The sequence below is a fragment of the Nilaparvata lugens genome, chromosome 12 (assembly GCF_014356525.2).
Source record: "Nilaparvata lugens isolate BPH chromosome 12, ASM1435652v1, whole genome shotgun sequence".
NCBI classification, from domain to species: domain Eukaryota; kingdom Metazoa; phylum Arthropoda; class Insecta; order Hemiptera; family Delphacidae; genus Nilaparvata; species Nilaparvata lugens.
The window spans coordinates 19,323,341-19,347,590 of record NC_052515.1 but is presented as its reverse complement, the minus strand read 5'-3'; the positions used below and the strand labels follow the sequence as shown (position 1 = coordinate 19,347,590).

The following is a 24,250-nucleotide window of genomic DNA, read 5'->3' as shown; positions in this document are numbered from 1 at the left end:
CACTCGTGATATACACATAGGGATGTCAATCCCGGGACTGATTTCCAATCCCGGTATTTCGGGATTATCCAATATCAATCCCGGGATCAGTCCCGGGATTGGCATTAATCAGTTTCATGCATTTTTAACCAATTGTTCCTACTCAATTACATGTTCAGTAACAGTGTGTGGAGATGGAAAAGGTCTCATTATATTGGGAGAGGATATTATTGAAATGGAGAAATACTTAGAAATAATATTAAAATTGAACATTCTACTTCTATAAATGTTTTCAAGATTAGGAGTAACTTTTTTCAAAAGCTGAACCACTACTAAATGAAATTCAGCAAACTATTTTTACTTCATAAGTAGATATTCTACTCATGATAGAGAAAGAGAAGAGAAGAGGAATAACTAGACAGAGAGTGAATAGATAGTGATTGTTTATTTCTGATTTCTGAAGTCTTTTCAAAGTTCTGAGTGCATTTCAAGGAAATGACATCAGCACTATTGCAAATATTGCGCCATCTAGACCAGTGAGTATAGAATATAAGAATGTATAAAATTTGAGAATGCATAGAATGTATTTCATTCTATAATCACAGTTCTAGACTGGTATATTGTGGTGCTGAGTTAACAGAAACGAACGTAGAGGCATAACAACCATTCTGCGAATGATGGGAACTGAATTTGCGAATTCTATTCAGCCAATACAGAGTACAGTATATTATGTATATGCAACTATATAAATAATATATACTAATAAATAAGTCAAACACATAGAATAAAAAATTTGTTATGCAAAACTCATATTCATCACCGTGAATGAATTCTATATTGAATTGCTTTTTAATTAATATGATTTACAATCCATTACAGGTTTTCCAATCCCGAAAATCCCGGGATTGACGCTGAAAAATCCCGGGACTGTTGAGTATAAATAATGGACCGGGATCCCAGGATCCCGGGATTGACATCCCTATATACACAACATTTCTCCTCCACCTACATTTTGAACTCTTTCCCACTGTCGGTCTTTGTTTAGAGTGGGTTTCAAACTCCCTCACTCTATACGGTATTTTGCCCGGCGCCAATCAATTACTATGAATTGATAAAATAATTACTTTACTATAATTTCACTCACTGAACTAATAATAGTATAGAAGAAAAAGATAGAGAGAGATGGATCAGGGTCGTGTGTAAGGGAATGTATAAAGTGAAAGGCAAAACAAAGGTTAATTATGAATTTATTAATAAACTTCAAATTTAAGAGATTTATAAAATTGATTTAAGTATAGTAATGATTCAAAATATACAAGATTATTGAGTTTTTGAAAGTAATTCAGTTCAAGTTTAATTTTATACAGTACAATTTAACAAATCATTCCTATTTCATTAGGTTACTCGAAGAGTAAGATATAACATCAAATATTGAACCTCTGGTTAAAATAAGATTACATTCAAAAATAAAATAATTATTGATCAATTTTGAAGAATAAATATGATTAGGGGAGCCTTGCTCTAATAAACTATTATTTGTGCTTAGAAGAAAATTTCAACTATAAGCTTCAAGAAGTTAATTGAAACTGTATCTACAGATTTGTATTTAGAAAAGCTCAATAATTAAATTTGCTGTTTACTTTGATGCTATGTAATTTGGGCTTTTCAGGGTGGGGTAGTGTGGATTTGAAATAAGGAAAATTGAAAATTCTAAATACAATCTTTACCTGGCTCAGTCAATTCCCTATAGGATAATTGAAGTCTGAAACCAAAAACTCACTCCTACACTGAACACTGTCCAAAATCCAAGAGACTAAGAGAGACTCACAGCAACTCAAAGCAACTCACAGCAACTAAACTGCAAGACAGGGTCTGCCTGTTTATATACTAGAACCACGATTTTCCACCCCTCATCACCCTTCGCCCTCTAGCTCCGCGTACACTCAAACTCATCAGCCTAATATTCAGCTTACAAACTGGATTCATATATCAATTTAAATTTACTATAATGTTTATTATGTTATGTCATTTTAAACTATGGCTCCCCTTCATTATTATAACAAATGATATCATACATTTTATCAATATTTAAACTCTGAAGTTTGGATACTGACATTTTGAATACATTCTCATCGAATTTGATTAATACAGTGATCAATCTTATAAATCTAATATGGAAAATACTTCAATAATAAATACATGAAATGAACAAAATACAATGTCATACAGTACATAATTACAATTGAATTGAATAAATCAAATTAATGAGATACCAATTAATTACTACTTAATTAATTAAGCAGGTTTCTTATACTCATTGTCAACATGTTTCAATCAAATATACCTAATTTATTCTATTTACAAATTTGTCCTTAGCCTATGAATTCGGATTCAACTAGCTTAATTAGCTTATAATAATTATTAAATTTTAATTTATTGTATAACATTATATTTGTTGAATACTTTATACATATAGCCTAATCTACTTCACGCCCTAGTTTTTATAAACATGTACTCGGTTCATGTTTATGGTTTTATGTGATCACCATTCAAATAATTGATCATCAAATAATTGCTTCAATAATACTCATATGCTGACCACGTGGTAAAATTGTAGCATATGCTAACCACGTGGTTACATTGTGAACTACATATCTATATTTACTTCTCTCCTAACTATATATCTATATTGCTATACACAATCTTTATTCACCTGCCATCAACTTATGCTATAGCTTTATGCAAGGGTTAACACAAAACACAGTGGGCCATGTGGTTTCTATTGTAAACGTGTGTGTGACTGACGTTAGGAATACTGTTACGTTTCTAGGAAAGAATGATTTTATTTCAAACTATTTTGGAAAAGAGTAATGACCCCTGTGTCTGTCTAGGTAGGCTATTCAAATGCATTCTCAATAGTTTTGAGAAACGGTTCTTTTTATTATTTTAGCTCTTCGAGCGTTCATATTCTTACAATACAATATGTTCAGAGCACGTGTTACAACAAATAACAGAAATCTACAATTTTTAAATTTTAGGAGAGCATGATGTCGCCATTTGTGGCTCAATTTTTAAAAAAACTCCAAATAATTTTTTTTTAAAACGTACATTACCAAACAACGTGTTACAACATTATCTAAAAAGTAAACAGCTGGGCTGGCTTGTAATCACAGTTCTTCGCCGACAGCGCTATGCGCTATCTGTCAGCAAAAGTTGTAACAACAATGGCCGGCACAACTACAACTATGATGAAATTCCTATCCTGAATTTGATTAGTTAATGAGGAATATTCGTTGGCTGGTATTTTGAATAACATGGAATATGGAAAAATATTTATACATTTTTCTAGTATAGTGATATGAAGTTTGTAATAATTTAAGCATACAAACATGAATTTCATATATTGATCAAATGTCTGGTTGTGGTATTGAATTTAGTTGGTTTAATGACTACTCTATATGCTTCCCCATCTGAGCTTAGACCTTCTAACCTATTTCAAATGTACGTTTCTAAAATAGAGATACTTCTCATGTTATTTAATGGAGTTACTTTTACACTCTAGGAAGTTTTCCTGTTTTTTCCTCCCAAGAGCAAAAAAGTGACACTTTAGTATTATGTTCTAGGGAGTAAAGTAAGCACTTTAGACAGGAGGTGAAGGAAAAGGAAATAGTATGTAGCCTATTCCATTTTTATTGACTCCTACTATTTTTGTACTGTGTGGTAGTAGCCTACCCCTCCATCAACTTACATTATTATTCTTCCTTCAGGAAATTGTCCATGATCCAAAATTTTTCGTGAAAGGGGCCAATAGATTTGATGTGAATCAAGGACGGCTTGGTGAGTAGAATCAAATACATCGATGATAATTTGGAGAACAAATAATTATATGGTAATAATATTATTCAAAAATGTGTGATGTATGGAAACTGTTCCTAGTGTGCAAGATGTAAAAAGACGACTTCCACTTCATTTTGAATGACAAAATTCCATGTAAATATTATGTTCCAAGTTCAAAATTTTTGAAATTGAATTGATTTTCCATAATGTTGATGCTCTCTGCTTTATTTTATATTTGGAGAGATGGAAATTCATTTGTAGTCTGTAGGTCTATATAATTATTATTAGAAGAGATAATCTAATAATTACTTATAACACACCGTTGTGTGCATGAATAATTCAACATCACCAACAGAAATATTTTTCTGTAATGAAAAACCTCTTCATGCTAAATACGTGAATGTACTGTTACGGATTCTCCCTCTACAAAACTAGTTCTTGTGGGTTCTAGAACTATAGAATGAGCTGACAACACTTGCAGTTATAATTGCACTTTATTTTACTCTAAACTAAATGGAACAATTGACTCACAAAATAATAGACGATTGACTCTACTACAGGCAATTATTCACTCAACTAACCAGTATCATTTATACACACAGTTATCTAATATTCACAATTCATTACAGTATGCAACACTATCACTGTCAGTATCTTATACCAGGACTCTGTATCGCAGTTCGCGTATCATGTATCCATATCACCGTCCTGTATCTTGTATTTTGATACAACTGTCACAACAATAATAATTATTGTCACTACACTACACTAGATAACAATTTCAATAATGTTACTATACAATTATCACTATACCGTCACTATAGAATTATCACTTTACTGTCACTATACAATTATCACAATTACCACTATACTGTCACTTAAAATTATCAATGGGAACTGCAAGGCTTTGGGTATGGCTGACATTGTTCCTTTACCACTGAACGTCTTGCTTATTACTCACTTGCTTATCACTGACTGACTTACTAGGCGAGAGATCCCTCTATATAATTATATACCCTAACGTTTTTATTCCAAAACAATCTAGAAGGGTGGAGGATTCTCCCCTTTTATGGACACAATGAACAAACCAGAAGTAGCCAGTACTTTCTAAAGTCTCATAGACAACAGTGACCTGTCAATCATCAGCCACCCTGCTGCCCCATTCTGGCAGCATTTCCGGCTCTTCAGGACCCGACCTCTCATCACTCTGTTTCCCTCTATTTATTTCCATCTCTGTTCCTCCTTCATACCACTCACAAACATGTGTGGATTCCATAACACTAGTATATAATATTATTTTGGACTGATAGATCTAGATAGTAGGAATAGCTCCAGACTGGCAAGGTCGGCTTGTTAGTGATCGCCGGCGACCTGAGGGGCCCTGGAGACCTGGACCTAGCACAAAAAATTCAAATAGCAAGCAAAAATGTTCAACAAAGAATTGTACTTTGATTAGTCTTGAGGACCTTGGGTGTCCAAAGTTAAGGGTGCAGGAACACACTGTGCGTTTTTAAAAACCTTTTATTCAGGCCGAGCCTGTACACTACAAATGTAATGTACTGTACAAATGTATTTATTGGTCAATAAAACAAATTTATTATTATTATTATTATTATTATTATTATTATTATTATTACAACTACATAATACAGAATATTGCTTAAGACTACTTTACATTGATTCTAATACCGTATTTATATGAAACAGTTACATTGATAACATTGGGGAAAGCTAGATTAGAAATTACACAATAAACAATAACAACTGATTAGACCAATTTAGTAATGGATTGCAAATAAGATATCAGTAATGGGTTGGACTAAGTACATAGAAAGATAATATTAGGGAAAGCTAGATTAGACATTACACAAAAAACAATAACAACTGATTAGACCAATTTAGCTTTATATGTTGATTAATCATTGAACTGAGTATATAGAAAGTTCAGGGGGGACCCTGAAACCCTGGGCTGGACCATCCTTATTAATGAAATGGATGAATGAATAATAAATAAGTTGATAGGTCCAGCAGGAAAGAATGTTGCATTCAACCAAAATAACTAGTTCTTTCTTGATGGGTAATGAAGGCCCTTGGTCTAAGGGTCTTCTGGAGCCCTGGACCTTGAAAAATGAATGAATATAGAAATCAAATCAACAGCAAAAATTTCTTCCACCTTGATGGGTCTCAAGGGCCTCTGCAACCCAGGGGCCCCTGGGGGGGCCTGAATCCCTAAGCTGAAACATACTTATATAAATTACTGAGAAATGAGTTGAATCCATAAGCATGAAAGAAAGTTGTATTCAACAAAATAAAAATTCTTTATTATTAGGTCTTAAAAGGACCCTGGTGAATGAATACAGTGTACTCACTCTCAACCCGAAATTCACATCCTTTTTTATAATGAATGTTTCATATTATCATATTCTCATCATGATATATATTAACTGTAACAATGTTTATCATCACTTTCTATTGTTAGCATTTATAACGTTCCGGTTTATTCATTGTTTGAAATTCAGTTTAACCTTCCAGTCATGCCCCTATTTTTTCTGACGTGAGTTGTGAACCTAGGTCCCGAGGACCCGAATATTCCAATAGATTTCAAAATATGATAAAATTATAGTGATGAATCCTATGATAGATCTTACATGCAACACTAGTAGAAAGATAACAAAAACATTGGATGGTGATAGTTCACTCTTAGGGTAGTTTTTAACATACCCTCAAGCACATGTTGCACATTTTTTGCAAAATTTAAGAAATTATAGTGATGAATACTATCATAAATCATAGAACCCACATGAAACACTACTAAAAAACATGGAGGTCATAATATATATAGTTCACTTTTAGGGGTGATTTAGCGTGCCTGGGATCACATCAAGTTCATTGGTTTCACTATCATCCTACTCAGGGTCATTGTTCTTAACTTGCACTATGAATTTATCTTCAGCATCACCAATTTCATTGAAATCGAGTTCTAGAAGGTGATTTATACATTCTTCGAAGTCTCTGTTCAAAACGTGCTTATTTGAAACTGTTTGAATCCAATCACCAGCCTATTGCATAGAATGTATATTTGAAAGAAATGAAAAAGTAACGTTAGTCGAGAGACTCTTGGGTCATGGAGACCCAAAAGCGTCATTTCACGAAAACAAGCCACTACACCAATGTTAAGTGTCTACTGGCATGAATTTGCATTAGGCTAATCACAAAGATAGTAACGCGATCGGCAGCAGTATTATAACTAAAATAAGAATTGCATGAGTCCCTGGGACACGACTAGAAGGTTGAGGACGTTTTATTTTCAAGGTGATTGCTGGCTGATTGCGGCCGTGGCGAACCTGACATTGCACGAGCACCTATTGCAGCAAGTTGTGCCCAACGATCAGAGCTTCCAAGACAACTATGCAGGCATTTTCCATTTCAGGTTGGTCATACTGAGATCACTTCAAACTGCCAGCATTGTTGCATTGACGTCATTAAGGAATGCAAAAATTGAAATTGAATATTAACAAAATAATCGTTATTCATTATCCAAATGTTGATACTAAATAAAGCTTTTTCTGTGTTGCATATCCATACTTTTCCATTAATGATATAATAATATCATTGCATATAAAATGCTTATTGAAGTAATTGAGCTGCGTCATGTAATTTAATTGAAGGACAGTGTTACTGAATTATGAAGATGCGCTCTCATTTTTCTGATGAATCGAGAATTATTATTATTTTTTATATGGAATTTGAAAAAAACACATATTTGTGGATAAATCGATAAAATGTAAAAAAAATTTGTAATGCTACCCTAGTGGAAGTGATCAATAGAGATCAATAAAAAAAATGTATTGATATCAATAGATATTTGGGCCAATACACATCAATAGGTATCCATGGATATGTATTGATGTGTATTGGCCCAAATACCTATTGATATCAATACACATCAATACATATCCATGGATATCAATAAATAACCAGCTGTATTGATATCAATACACATCAATACATTTCCATGGATATGTATTGGCACAAATACCTATTGATATCAATACATATCCATGGATATCAATACACATCAATACATTCCCATGGATATGTATTGATGTGTATTGGCCCAAATACCTATTAATATCAATACAAATCAATACATATCCATGGATATGTATTGGCCCAAATACCTAATGATATCAATACACATCAATAGGTAGCCATGGATATCAATACATAACCAGCTGTATTGATATCAATACAGATCAATAGCCATCTATAAGCAGCCTGTCTCCTTTATAGAAAAACTCCTCTTTTAAATCTAGGAGAGCAGCTTAGGATGAAGATAACATTTGCAAGGATTATAATATTTTAACCCAGCTGCAACAGGCATTAGACAAGAGAGTATACCTGTTTAATTATCTATAATTAATATAAGTGAATTGGATTCAGTGAATAGATGTCTATTGACATATTGATGAGAAATTAAGGGGTGTAAATAGTTAAGACATAAATAATGTGAGAAGTTTGTTTATTAAAATAATTCATATGCATGTCATTTATCTATTAAGAAAGGTCCTTATTGTGGTGCTCCAGAATACTTTAATCTCTTCCAGTTTAAAGTAGCAATTTTTTGAGCTACATACTGGTTTAAGTTACTGCACCTCAATTCAATCTTAATTTTTGAAGCATTCACATTTTCCTCCAGGATCCGGAGTTTGAACATTTCTAGGACAAATAACAGTTCAAAGTATACAATCTTTACAAATTAGAGAATAAGGATTTTATTTCCTGAATTAATCTGCTAGCAAGTTTATTTAATAACCTAAAAATGTATTTAAATATGCATGATTCTCCCTCTCCTGAAAGGGAAGTCCAAGATAATACAAGAGCGTTTTTTTCACGTGAAAATTATGTCCTCACAGTTTTACATTATAACGTCATATTCTGGTGGAAAAGTCGAGAAAATCACATTTTTTCACGTGAAAAAAGTGTAAATGTTCCAACTTTTCACGTGAAAAGTACGTGAAACTAAAACTTGAAAATAACGTTTTTTTTGTTTCTACATTTTCACGTTATACTGAACATGTATACTGAACTCTCAGAAAAGAACATGCATAAAACGGTTTTTTCTACATTTCTTGTCACACATTTGGTCATTTCTTTCGCATGAAAATTTCCAGAAATTCACATGAAAATAACGTTTTTAAAATACATTTTTACAATATTTTATCGTGAAAAGATGGAGAAGGATTACCTTAATTATTCTGAATAAATAACCTTTTCAATTCTTTATTTTTACATTAAAAAACTATAAATCTTTTAAAACTTTTGAATAATCACAATAAAATGTGAAGTAAATTCTCTACCCTAACTTTACAATAATTTTACACAAAACTGAATAAAAATTAAATTCAACTGTAAAGTCCTATTCAGACAAATGGATTTTCCCTAGTAAGTAGTGATATATGCAATCTAACAGCTGGACACTATAATTACAAAAAGAAAGCTCATTTTCATTTGTAATCATTCAACAGCTGACAAATTTCAAAAATGTTTCATGTAAGCTTCTTTTTTCAGCTGCTGGACTTTGTATCAGCCATTGTATCAGCCATTTGCTTGTATTAGCTTTGCATCACCAATGGGAGAAAACCATGATTGTCTGGATGGCCAATAGGGAGATTTCTGCTTTAATAAGATGGTGAAACAACAATAGTTTATATTAAAATTGAATTTATTTTCAAAACATCACAGTCTTCAACCCTTCAATAAGTTGGAGACTGTTGTAGATATAATACTGTAACTTTCAGGATAAGTTATTGGTCGAATAATCCACCTTTTGACATACAACTGAATTTCAACTCATCATAAGGGGGTGACTTGGGGGTTGTAAATCAAAGATTCTGAATGTAAATACCCATTGTGTATTATCTTAAAAGCCTTCTCAAAACGAGAAAGATGAAATCAATAAAAATCTTCTATGATACTTTTATCCAAAATCCATAGGAGTGGCCGTAGTCTAGTGGATCAGATGCTGGCTTTATGATTCAGAGGCCCGGGTTCAAATCCCGGCCCGGGCCAAGATATTTATCTCGGGCCACTCCCGTGTTTCGGATAGACACGTTAAGCCGTCGGTCCCGGCTGCCTAAAAAGCAGTCGTTAGGTCATGTCAGAGGCCCTGAAATTGATCAGTTGCGACCTGAAAACACTGACACCAGACCTGAGCCAGCCAGCCAGATCACTCGATACTATTATTATTATTATTATCCAAAATGGCGGCTGATTGAAGTTTTGGTTTTTAAAGAAATAATATATTAAGTTCATTATAATGACATGAGTGTAGATTAGTTTGTGGTGACTTCAATTACCTACTTAGGCTAAACAAAAAGTTTTGTTACACATTTAAATTTATATGTACCAGCATAAACCCTGGAATGTGTCTGCCTAGAATAATAATTATCTTATTTCCAGCAAAGATGAATTCAAGAGGCTTTCTTCTTATTATTAAGTTATGCCTTAAATAATACGGTATTAAGCAAACACCTTAGAGAGATATCTTTAAGGTTCTTTCCTTGCATCTTTAAGGTCTTTGGTATTAAGTGTTGTGTAGTTATGAGGTTATGTTATGCGTGACCTATAATATAGTCTTTCGTATTATTAATAGTCTTTCGAAAAATTATCATTTAAATATATAAGTATTTAGACCTATAATAAATTTATTCTTTCATTTTACGGTACATCAATAAAAAAAATCACTCAACTTACCTATATTTCCTGGATAAAATCACAAAAGTTACAAACTACGAAACTCACTACAAAGTACAAAAACCGTTGTTTTGTTGCAAAATGCAATATGCATTGACCAAACACCAACACCACCGTGCATCGCATCATCGATAAACCCAAAATGTCGATATAATATTATCAATACATTGATAAATAATAATTATTGACTATTAATAATTACATATTCTCAAATGTCATCTACATCTTTGTTTGGAAATGCGTTATTCAAATTACATAGTTTAAATAAGTAAAAGTAGAATACAATCCTGATTTCTACATTCTTGAATGCAATAAAATCAGTTTTCCGCGGAAAAAAAGTTAGAATTAGTTTGATATATCGATTGTTAAGACTTTGATATTTCCATTTCACAGTATCAATATTATTGATAATATATCAATATTTCCATTCGATACCATAGTAATGGTGGCAATTTCAAAATTATTGAGAATGTTACTGTTATTAAAATATTTGATATTAATTTCAGGTGGAGATTATTGATTTTTATGGGGGGACATTTGTGCTTGACACTGAAATAATGTTGGAAACGATTAAAAAGTAGGTTGTTATTATTTGAATTGAAACCCCAAAATTCATTTCAAAGTCTGTGTGAGTAATTCCGGCTACTGCATGATTTTCCTCATAAACTGTGATCTAATTTGAAAAAGTGTTATAACTTTTCCAATTTTGAATGGAATCATTTGAAATTCTAGGACAAGGTTGATAATATGAACAGAAACGTCCATAAATTTTTACAGAATTTTCCATGATGAACCAATTTTTTTTTTTTTAGTTTTAAACGTCAGTAGCACGTTAACGGCACGTCTGACAGGATTTTCACATGGGACAATAAGTGCTGGAAATTCACTTCTTCACCCGAATCAGTCATCAAAAATACATTATTCCGGGAAAGTTTTTAACTGCATTTAAAATTACCGCGAAAGGTCTATAAATCGTCAACGGTGCATTGTAGACGATTTTTTCAAGAGACAAAAAGTGCTAGAAATTCACTTTTACACCCGAATCATTCATCAAAAGTACATTGTTCCGGGAAAATAAAAATTCTGCCAAAATTATTCAGTTTTAAACTGCATTTAAAATTACCGCAATCCATGGACTCCTATTGATATCACTAAACTTGTAGTGATATCAATATAAGTTCATTGACTGTATTTACCGTGATTTCTATTGGTATCCATGGATTCCTATTGATATCCATGAGCTTCTATTGATATCACTAAACTTGCAGTGATATCAATATAAGTTCATTGACTGTATTTACCGTGATTTCTATTGGTATCCATGATAGATAGATAGATAGATAGATAGATAAACGAATTTATTTCAGGAAACAAAAAGATACATTTCACAAGTAATCAGTAATGTCACTAGTGAAACAGAACAACAAATAAAAAAAATTGTATTATTAGCTCAAATTCGATAAGCTTAGCCTAAGCCGTCAGCCAGAGTTGAGTAGTTTCTACTATCTAATCTTGATAGAAAATTCTCCCAAAAATAATTCGGATTCTACTTCTTAATATAATTGATGAAACAACAAACGTAAACCAAAACTGTTATCGAAGACCAAAAGCAACCCCCAGCAGCTTCATCCTTATCTGTCCTAAACTAATTATCACTACACTTTTGAAAAACATCATTCATTATTCGATAATAATTTCAGCAACAACTGAAAAAGCATTCCTCGGATCATTTGCCAGCACTATGAAATAAATTTAAAATAGAATATCTGACATGGTGTGTAAGTAACTTAATGAACATTACAAGAGAATAAATGAATGAATAAATTCAATGTATGGCAACTCAAATTGAACCTAAATTACACATGTATAATTGTAAATGTACACATATGTATTGTAAATTACATAACTTATCTAATATATTACACTGAGAAAAAACATAAATTACATATATGAAGCATCATTATCTCCTACCATAGGGCCATAGAAAAAGAAAAGACAAGGAAAATTTTACCTATACAATCATATCATAGAAGTTAATAGCTACAGACGATTCATTAATCTTATACTATAAATATAAATAAACCGATATATAACATAGATAAATCGATAATATTATGTAGACCAAGTCTAATTTTATCTTTAAAAATTAAATTCCCTTACAAGAAAATCCCTATATTTCTGTGCTGATGTCAAAAAACCTATTAAGCATTTCCAATTCTCGCCATTCAAATACTCATGTACCATTTCATTAGTCATAGCCGAGCAGCCGAACCATTTTACTCGGAATTCCGATAAGGCTTTACATCTTCCAATAAAATGATAGGTGTCTTCCACCTCACCACTGTTGCATAAAGAACATATATGTAACTATTTTCTCCACGATCCACTCTAAAATTCAATGGCAATAATGCTCCCCTCGCCCTAAAAATAATGCTGATCATTCTTCTTTTATTATTGTAATTTATATAACCTGATTGCAATCCATTCCTTCCTAAATTAAAGTAAATTTGATGAAACTGAGAAGTTGCTGCCCTATCCCACCATAAACCTTGAAATTTATTACGTATCCTGCCCACAATCTTTTCGCATCCTCTTCCCCAAAGATCTGGTTGATTCATGGGATCTACCCACTCTTCATTAAATTCATAAAATAATTTTCTCCAATCTTTATACCAACCACTCTTCTTCTGCGTCAGTAATATTGATACTCTCTTCGTAAATCTAGAATCCGGCTGTGCAAGAGTTTTTAATATGTATTTGTAATTCATTTTCAATGTTTGAAGCCACATAACATCTCTACCACTTTCTAAATATACTATGTAGTTGGGAGTATTCTTTGGTATACCGTACAATCTTTTAATAAAAAACCTATTGAAACGTTCTATATCCTCCCTCTCTTGACATCCCCAAACCTGCCCTGCATATGTGATTGTTGACTTGCTAACTGCTTCGAAAAATTGCCATTTCGTAGATACTGGGACCTCATCATTACCAATTAGCTCACGCCATAAACTATTGATACCATACCTCGCTGCCGTCAATTTACTCACAAAATGTGTTGCTAGTGACAAGGTGGGTGTAAGCGTAATTCCTAGATATTTATATTCATTTACTACTTCAATAGCTTCCCCACCGTAATGCCATCTCTCACTTCTACTCAATCTACCACACCTCCTAAACACCATCATTTTGGATTTTTCCCTGTTCAAAACTAAGTTCCATCGGTTGCAATATTGCTCCAGCCTGTTGATCATACTCTGCATTACATTTACGTTATCAGCTAAGAGAACTAAATCATCCGCATATAAAAGTGAATTTATTTTTGATTCTCCTACCATCAAGCCTCCGCCCAAACTCTCACAGATATCATATGTGAAAAGATTGAATAAAATTGGGGATACCAAACAACCCTGTTTTAATCCGCTTACAAGCCTGATATCTTCTGTTACGCCCTTATCACACCATATAACTGAGGACGTATCTTCATATAAGGCTTTGACCATGCGGACAAATTTATTTGAGACTCCTATCTCTAATAGTTATTGGTATCCATGAACTTCTATTGATATCAATAAACTTGTAGTGATATCAATATAAGTTCATTGACTGTATTTACCATGATTTCTATTGGTATCCATGGATTTCTATTGATATCCATGAGCACGTATTGATATCCATGAGCATATATTGATATCAATAGAGTTTTTCTATCGATTTCTATGGATCTCTTCCACTATGGTATCCAATTCAATCTTCAAGTATTCTGGTGGAACGAAATCCATCCGAAATCGAACGAAAAAATAGAACTTACTTTTCATGCGTTGTTATTCATTATTAATAAGTAATAAATAATATCTGTTTTGTCACTGCCACCACTAATCAAACATTTTTGATGTTATTTTCAACAATATTCCAAACAAGACCAAACTGAATCATCGATTGAATTTCTGTATAACTATGGAATTTTATGGTCATATAGGCCTATGGTACTATGCTAATATTGTTCAACAATACATAGGTATAGTTAGAAACATTGGTACTATCATTATTCCATTAATGTTGTTTTAATATCGATAGTTATATTTGATAATATTTTCATTAATTCCAATATTCACAAATTTGTTAATATTTTATACTGTTGTAGGTTTTGGCAGTACGGTCACTGGGTGGACGTGGTAATAGATGACCGCCTGCCAACTTATGATGGACATCTTGTCTTCATGCGTTCCAATGAACAGAACGAATTCTGGAGCGCTCTGCTAGAGAAGGCTTATGCCAAGTAAGATGAATTAGAAAAGCAAATTAGAAAAGCATTGTCTCTCAGAAATATTGATGTCTTGTTAAGCTGTACATAATGTCCTGAAACTCATCGTGAAGCTCATGTTGCATAACCTCATGAGTAGTAAATTTGGAACCTCTCTGTATATAGTACTACGGTACTTGGAACACTTTATTATAGATACTATCATAGCCACCTCTGTATTAGAGGTGTTTTTGTCTATATCTATAGTATAGATAATATTCAGTGGCGTCACAAACTGTAATTTTGTGTTTTGGAATTGATATATGGTATAATGTATCATTGTATTGATTCAGTATATAAAATATTGCACTAGACTCCTCCATTTCAGAAAAGTTTGTCGCCAATTTTACAATTTTATCTCCTGTTCATATTTCAACTTATCCAAGAATCCATACCATTCTCAAATAAACAAACTGAATCAAACGTTGATGTATTGAATGTTAATATACAGATAGAAATCACTGAAATATTGCAATTACTCGAATGCTACTGAATTAATTATTATTATTAATTGCCAATTATTATAAAATCCAAATTAATTGCCGGTGAGAAATGCTTACCCTTACACCAAACTTACAATCTCTGGATACTGGCTGGCCGCTATGGCTTCGTATAAAATGAGCGCTGCTATCCAGAGATTGTCAGTTTGGTGTAGGGGGGAGCATTCCTGACCGGCAATTAGGAGGTGCTGGGTTCGATTCCCGGGCTGAGAATAATTTTTGAATAGTAGCGCTCATCGAATTTCCATCTAGCTGTTTACCCTGTTGCCAAGATTTGCAGTAGCAGGAGTCTTCGGGGTGAATCACAGCATTTAATTTGGATATTAGTTTAATAATAATAAATGTTAATATATTATTGATATAATATGTATTACAGCTATGTTGTTAAATATAAGTATTGAAATTGATTTATCTCTTTTCATCTTGTTTTTGTATTGGTTAATGTCTATTTTCAACTCATAAATGGATGTAAAAGAGCAATAAAGAATAAATAAAATTAATACAGAATAAATAAATAAATAAATAAGATGAACATAGCCCTCATGAAACTCCACTTCTGGGAAGAGTGATGGTAAGTTGGATAGAAAGATTTCAGCTGATATTCTCAACATATTCGGGGGAGATTTTTAAAAATCTCTTACACTACTTTCTTTCTTCGATAATATTTTTTCATACTGTAATATTATTAATTAAATCCAAGTCTAGAGGCTTTCGTCATAAAACTGTTCCCTCCATTATTCAAAAGAGAGTTGATTTCCATAAAGTGATTATATTCTAACTTCTTGACTTTTTTTATACTAACCAACTTTTTTCGATTATGCAACTTAAACTAAATCTGGAAAATAAATAGTTAAGGGTTGACATGCATGTTCATCTTCCTCAATATTTTCAATGATAGGTGTTTGCAATGTACCTAGAATACAATGTATTCTAGGTACCTTGAGTGTTTGTACAAATTCAATGAATACATTGGAGCATCCATTTGCACAAATGATGTAATCAATTAAGAAATTGCAGAACCGATTAATAATTTAATAAACTGATGAGAGAAAATGCAGCATCCACTCTAATCACTCTTTGGTTTTAGTGGCGTTTCTAGAAAATATGTTCCACATTCAAAGGACTTCTCTGAAATACTGCTCAACTGTGAGATCTCAATAAATCAATTTGTTGAATTTTCGAAATAATATTCCCATATTTCATGAATTACGATTTCCTATCGAGTTTTAGAAATAATATACTTCTGTGATGTATCATTCTCTAATTTCTAAAGATTCAATTTTCAGACTACATGGCTCTTACGAAGCGCTGAAACACGGTCATTCTTTCGAAGCCTTAGAAGATTTCACTGGCGGCGTCACTGAATTATACAAGTTGAGGGACAAAGCACCGTCCAATCTTTTCAAAATCATGGGAAAAGCACATGAAAGATCATCTTTGATGACATGTTCAATTAACGTAAGTTCAACTCACTAATATACAGATAAATCATGTTTTAATTTTCTATGACCAGGCGATTTGAATAATGGAAACCATCGAGTATTCTTGAAGGTGCGTACAGACTTTCGCTCTGCTCCACAATCGAATGTCACTTGAGCAGATGATTGATGATCGACTCTTGGAGCAAGAGTGGAACGCGAGAATAGCTAACATTTCCCGTAACGTTCATGATCGGAGCGAGGGCTGAGCGTGTGTGGAGCGTGTTGGAGGCGCTTATATCTGTATGCACCTTCAGACAGACAGGGATATTCTAGCGACAAATACGGCCGTATCTATGGACTTTAACTTAGGGCTCCTCAGCCCCCTGTGGGTTGGGGGAGCTTTGAATCGATCATCGTACTCAAGAATGTTTTGAAAACCAGAATTCACCTACAGTATCCATGCTTGTAGTAGGAGGCGACTAAAATGGACCTCAAGGAAACTCCAGGAGTTGTCTTGCCTTCAAACTGGCGCCCTAGAGCCAGTTTAGCGTCCCCTCTCTCAGCGAAAGGACTTACAAAAAGGTCAGGAGTGGAACTCACATAGGTCACGAGTTTGTGAGTGGAGAGGCCAGTACTCACCACTGCTCAGAGAAGGGCGGCCATTCAGGCAAAACTTCTTGAGAGAGGTGAGGCTTTTGACCCTGCAGGATTTCGGAGGGGCAAAAAGAAAAACCCAAGAGACCAGAGATGGGTGAAACTCCAGGCACAAATGTGGGTCAAGAGGCTGAGTCAAGGGTGGCCGGGCGCCCTAGAGGCAACTTGGCCGCCCCTTTCTCAGCGGAAGGACCTACAAAGGAGGCCAGGAGTGGAACTCACGTAGGTCATGAGGACTAATCAGTCTGAACAGACTGCCAAACATATCACACTGGACTGTAACAAACAGCCGGGTGATGAATGGGATGTTAGTTTAGGGAAAAACTCGTATTTCTTGAAGAGGACATAGGTATTGGTTTGCCCAACATACTACTTGTGAACACAATAAGCTTCGGTTGATGTGTGGGGTTCTTTGAACCTTTGGTTCCTTGAATCTATCACTCAATTCAATTATCCTCAAATGATGTTTCCAGGAACATCCTGAATTGTTTTCGCCGAGCCTAAATCATTGTAGTAGGCCTGAAGCCTACAGCTGAATGCTATTATATGAATGTTCTCTGTGATTTTAAACAAATTAATACAGGTATTTGATGACTTCTAAAGCTGGGTTTACACCAATCCTTATAGATTCTTTCAGATTGAATGGTACTTGACAAGCACATAATGTTAATCATGTGTATGATGAGTTATGTTCAATCTAATAGAATCTAAGAGGATTGAGTTAATAACTTTGATGTAGGCTAAGCGCAGCTAAAAGCAGCTTAAGTCAGTTTTTATGTTTATACGCTTTATCAAACACAAAAGATAGTGAGTATATGCTTGAAGAAAAGGAATATTCTCGTATCTTTATTCTAGGATGTTTATTTGAGTGTATTGAATGGAAAGACTAGTTCAGCTTCACAGATGAGCCAAGTTCGCAACTTTGTCCTTCATTGACCAATTTACCTATTTTGAGGAATTTCTCTTCATATTATCTATGTCAGATGGTCTTGCTATCTCAACTGATGTTTTCAAAAAGTAGAATGTCTTATTTTTGAGGACAGAGGGTTGAAAGAAGCTCTGACAGCTGTTGTTGATGACAGCCTAATGCAACTTTCCAGGTGATCTTTGTTCATTAACTGTCTTTCCCAATCTTCTGCCCCAAGTGGAAATAATGTTCAATTTTCCTTCTCTTCCTTCCTCCAGTGATATTTCCTTCTCTTCGCAGTTGAATGTCATGACTTTTGACTTGTTTAAATTCACCTTCAATCCAATTTTCCCTGTCTCTACAATTGAATCCATTAGCATGTAGTGAGCTTCTTCTGTGCTGCTTCCTATTTGCACAACATCATCTGCCAATTTCAAGGTGTTACATTTTTTACCATTGATATCTATTCCACTATCATTCCAATTCTGATTCCTGAAGCATGTTTTAAGGACTGCGTTGAATATTTTGGCTGCTGGAATGTTACCTTGCCTTTATCCTCTTCTCACTTCCACAAATTTTCCTTTTCCTCACCATTTAAACTCAATTTCCATTCTTCATAGATGAACTTGGATAAATCTAGATAGTTTCCTCTTATACAAAGTCCAGAAAGTGTTTCTAGTGGGATTTTGTTGTAACACTGTCGAATGCTTCGTCAAAATCTATAAATAGTAGAACTAGTGGGAATTTATAGTTCTTTGAGTTCCTTATTATCAGCTCCAGCAATACAAGTATGTTGTCCAGGGTTGAAGTTCTTCTTGAAACCAGCTTGATCGACAGAAGTTTGTTAAGTCAGGTAATTGTCTATGCAATGTGTTATAACTGATATAAATAGGCTACATTATTATATTATACTAGAATACTTATCGGCCAATAGTTCTTTATTTCTTTCCTATCACCTCTCTTAAAAAGCAGTTATAGGCTGGCTTTTAACCATATTTCTGGAATTCTGCCGCACCTGAGACATGTATTGAATAGCTTTGTCAATATTTCGATCTTAGTGCTTCTGATAGAAATAACAGATGATTTCTAATATTCCCTTCTATTTCTACCATTTCAATTACACCGTTATTCTTCATAGCAGTCATGCCATGTTCTTACCAAGATGCTGCTGTAGCCTATTGGATTGCTTAATACTATTGCCGAATTCGATAGTCTCTTCCAAATCAGATATTTTGCTTCTGTTGGTCCATTCGTTCAATTTTCTGCTTGAAACCTTTGAGGTTCCGCTGAATTTAATCAGTTTATTCCAGTTTCCTTCTTCTCTCCAGTAATTAATTTCCAGTAATTACTTATTTCTCTTGGTATTTTCCTTTTCTTGTTCTCTTGTTTGTTGCCTAGCATTGGCTTGTTGTTCCAAGAGCATTACTTGACAATTTGTTTGATAGCATCTCTAAATCATCAATCGTTTCATCAATCAAGTTGGTTTGCAGTTCCTCCTCAAACGCAAAACCTTTCAAATCTGTTTGAATTGAGACCGTTGAGGAAATAAGCAGATTGCAGGTCTCAAGAGGTCTTCAACAGGTCCTCCTGCAGATTGCAGGTCTTCATCTGCGAAGCCAACAAGTTGTGGTTTCAGGGGTAAATCACCCCCATTCTGCGAAATTCATCTAAATATAGAAAGCAAGCGGTTTGCATTAGTGTAGAATGGTCTTTGTTTGTAAGATTTAAGTTCGGTGTACTTTGGGGTCCGTTCTTGGCACTTTACTTTGTTTAATAAGCACAAATGACTTGCCTCACAATGTATTGTGAAACAGTTTTATACACTGACGATATAAATAACTTTTTTAATGTCTCAAATGATTTAGCAGAGCTTTCAAATCTTGTAAATATTTCATTGAAGGATGCGGGAGACTGGGTTGGAGCCTATGACTAGTTTTTGAATGAAAATAGAACTGTGAATGTAATTTTCAGTCTTAAATCTTACGCTAATAAACTTGCTAAGCAAGGTATCTTGGGGGTTCATGGCGACAGACAGTTGACATTGAGAAATACTCAGACATGTAGACTACTCAAAAATACAGCTGTTAAGTATAACCTTTCTCATTGGACAACTTGAAAATTGTGCAACATCAAACTGTGTAAAGATGACTTATTTTACATTATTCCAGTCTATTTTTAAATTATGTTTACTTGTATGGGACAATTGCACTAGGGTTGATGGAATTATGAGGTTACAGAAAACGATTGTGAGAATCATGAGCAATGCAAATCTCCTAGATCGCTGTAAGCCCATTTTTGTTGAACTACTGATAAAAACTGTCATAAATTTGTACATTAACTGTCTTTCCAATCTTCTGCCCCAAGTGGAAATAATGTTCAAATTTTTCCACTCTTCCTCCTCCAGTGATATTTCCTTCTCTTCGCAGTTGAATGTCATGACTTTTGACTTGTTTAAATTCACCTTCAATCCAATTTTCCCTGTCTCTACAATTGAATCCATTAGCACGTAGTGAACTTCTTCTTTTCTGCTTCCTATTTGCACAACATCATCTGCCAATTTCAAGGTGTTACATTTTTTACCATTGATCTATTCCACTATCATTCCAATTCTGAAGCATGTTTTAAGGACTGCGTTGAATATTTTGGCTGCTGGAATGTTACCTTGCCTTTATCTCTTCTCACTTCCACAAATTTTCCTTTTCCTCACAATTTAAACTCAATTTCCATTCTTTCATAGATGAACTTGGATAAATCTAGATAGTTTCCTCTTATACAAAGTCCAAAAAGTGTTTCTAGTAGGATTTTGTTGTAACACTGTCGAATGCTTCGTCAAAATCTATAAATAGTAGAACTAGTGGGAATTTATAGTTCTTTGAGTTCCTTATCAGCTCCAGCAATACAAGTATGTTGTCCAGGGTTGAAGTTCTTTTTGAAACCAGCTTGATCGACAGAAGTTTGTTAAGTCAGGTAATTGTCTATGCAATGTGTTATAACTGATATAAATAGGCTACATTATTATATTATACTGGAATACTTATCGGCCAATAGTTCTTTATTACTTTCCTATCGCCTCTCTTAAAAAGCAGTTTTAGGCTGGCTTGTAACCATATTTCTGGAATTCTGCCGCACCTGAGACATGTATTGAATAGCTTTGTCAATATTTCGAGCTTAGTGCTTCTGATAAAAATTACAGATGATTTCTAATATTCCTTCTATTTCTACCATTTCAATTACACCGTTATTCTTCATAGCAGTCATGTCATGTTCTTACCAAGATGCTGCTGTAGCCTATTGGATTGCTTAATACTATTGCCGAATTCGATAGTCTCTTCCAAATCAGATATTTTGCTTTTGTTGGTCCATTCGTTCAATTTTCTGCTTAAAACCTTTGAGGTTCCGCTGAATTTAATCAGTTTATTTCAGTTTCCTTCTCCTCTCCAGTAATTTACTTATTTCTCTTGGTATTTTCCTTTTCTTGTTCTCTTGTTTGTTGCCTAGCATTGGCTTGTTGTTCCAAGAGCATTACTTGACAATTTGTTTGATAGCATCTCTAAATCATCAATCGTTTCATCAATCAAGTTGGTTTGCAGTTCCTCCTCAAACGCGAAACCTTTCAAATTTGTTTGAATTGAGACCGTTGAGAAAATAAGCAGATTGCAGGTCTCAAGAGGTCTTCAACAGGTCCTCCTGCAGATTGCAGGTCTTCATCTGCGAAGCCAACAAGTTGTGGTTTCAGGGATAAATCACCCCCATTCTGCGAAATTCATCTAAAATATAGAAAGCAAGCAGTTTGCATTACTGTAGAATGGTCTTTGCTTGTAAGATTTGGGTTCGGTGTACTTTGGGGTCCGTTCTTGGCACTTTACTTTGTTTAATAAGCACAAATGACTTGCCTCATAATGTATTGTGAAACAGTTTTATACCTGACGATATAAAATAACTTTTTTAATGTCTCAAATATGATTTAGCAGAGCTTTCAAATCTTGTAAATATTTCATTGAAGGATGCGGGAGACTGGGTTGGAGCCAATGACTAGTTTTTGAATGAAAATAGAACTGTGAATGTAATTTTCAGTCTTAAATCTTACGCTAATAAACTTGCTAAGCAAGGTATGGTTGATAATGTTATGTTCTTGGGGGTTCATGGCGAGTGGGACAGACAGTTGACATTGAGAAATACTAGGACATGTAGACTATTCAAAAATATAGCTGTTAAGTATAATCTATCTTATTGGACGACTTGAAAATTGTGCAACATCAAACTGTGTAAAGATGGCTTATTTTACTTTATTCCAGTCTATTGTTAAATTATGTTTACTTGTATGAGACAATTGCGCTAGGGTTGATGGAATTCTGAGGTTACAGAAAATGATTGTGAGAATCATGAGCAATGCAATCTCCTAGATCGCTGTAAGCCCATTTTTGTTGAACTACTGATAAAAACTGTCATAAATTTGTACATTTTTGAACTAGCTACTCTTCAAATAAATTATCCTGATAAATTCATGGCTTATTTGCCTGATAATGACTCATGATGCATGATTTTGAACCGCCTTGAGGAGTCGAATATAATGATCTGTAAAACGATGAGATCCGATAATTGTGTCGAAAGTTATGTTTGTTTGAAATTTTGATCCTCGAGGTGTTCTTATGCGCACCTCTCCACTTAATTGAATGTATCCAATGGGTGATTTTCAAAGAACATGATCTTATGAAGTTATATCATTGTGCTAAATCTCATGTGATGAATTAAGTTGGTGATGATGATGAAAGTACTTCGGTACTCATTGAAGATGGAGATTTTCGAATGATCTCATTTATTCAGAATTTCATAAACTGAAAAAGGCGGGAGCGGAATTTTCTTTCTGATTACTGGATTTGGCGGAAATATCCGAAAAAAGATAAGATAAGATAAGATAAGATAATCTCTTTACTCAACACAGCATATAATACAATATACATTTGAATATCGTCTAGTCACAGGTCATTCCTTGAGGAATTGTTGAAAATATACTCACATCAATGGACATAAAATAAGCACCAGTACAAAGACATCAGATACATAAAGTAGGTTTTAAAAGTAGTGCAGGACATAGAAATTTATTATTACTAGATGCTTCAATCATGTATTACAGAAATAATCATTGAAACTATAATAAGCTTTTGCAACAAGAAAGTTGTATAATTTCTTTTTGAATATATTCTTGTTTGTTAGGGACTGCAGCTCAATTGGTAAATTATTTTAAAGCTTTGAACCAATGTAAGAAGGCATTTTCTCGTACAGTTGAAGCATGTGCTGTCTTGAAGCTAATTTATTTTTGCCTCTAGTATTATGATTGTGGATGTCAGCGTTTGTGGCCAGATCTGAGATATGGTCGTGAGTGGAGACTAATAATTTGAAAATATAAATTGAGGGTAGAGTTAGAATGTTCAAATAGATGAAAGCCTCTCTACATGACTCATTAAATTTGAGTCCAGCCAAATAGCGAATAGTTTTTTTTGCATTTTGAATATTTTTTATCTTTGAAACAGATGATGATACAAATTTTACCATATTTCTTATCACAAAAAGATCTCTACTCACTTCATTGACTATTACATTTACATGCTCATCCCACACAAACTCGAAATTTAGCTCTAGGCCAAGTAATTTCACAGAATCTGTATTTCGTATACAATCATTTCCTATAAACAAATGTGGCTCAATCGCACTGTGTCTCAGACTAAAATTTATTAGAATACTTTTTTTTGAATTTACTGTCAGGGAGAGCGAATTAAAATACTGAACAACTCTATTACACACCAGATTACAATCAATTTCTAGGTCTTCCAAGTTTCTGTCCGCAAATATCAAAGATGTATCGTCAGCGTATAGCGTCACTTATTTTGAGGTA

The 24,250-nt window shown here is 33.8% G+C and overlaps 1 protein-coding gene across 1 annotated transcript in view; it reads left to right on the top strand.

The window, feature by feature from the left end:
• LOC111051504 (calpain-A-like) overlaps positions 1-24,250 on the top strand; it is a 62,984-nt gene that overhangs the window by 19,265 nt on the left and 19,469 nt on the right. The window contains exons 3-6 of the mRNA XM_039439079.1: positions 3,747-3,816; positions 7,129-7,246; positions 14,717-14,851; positions 16,662-16,833. Of these exons, the coding sequence (XP_039295013.1) occupies positions 3,747-3,816; positions 7,129-7,246; positions 14,717-14,851; positions 16,662-16,833 (495 nt within the window). The remainder of the gene's footprint in view (positions 1-3,746; positions 3,817-7,128; positions 7,247-14,716; positions 14,852-16,661; positions 16,834-24,250) is intronic.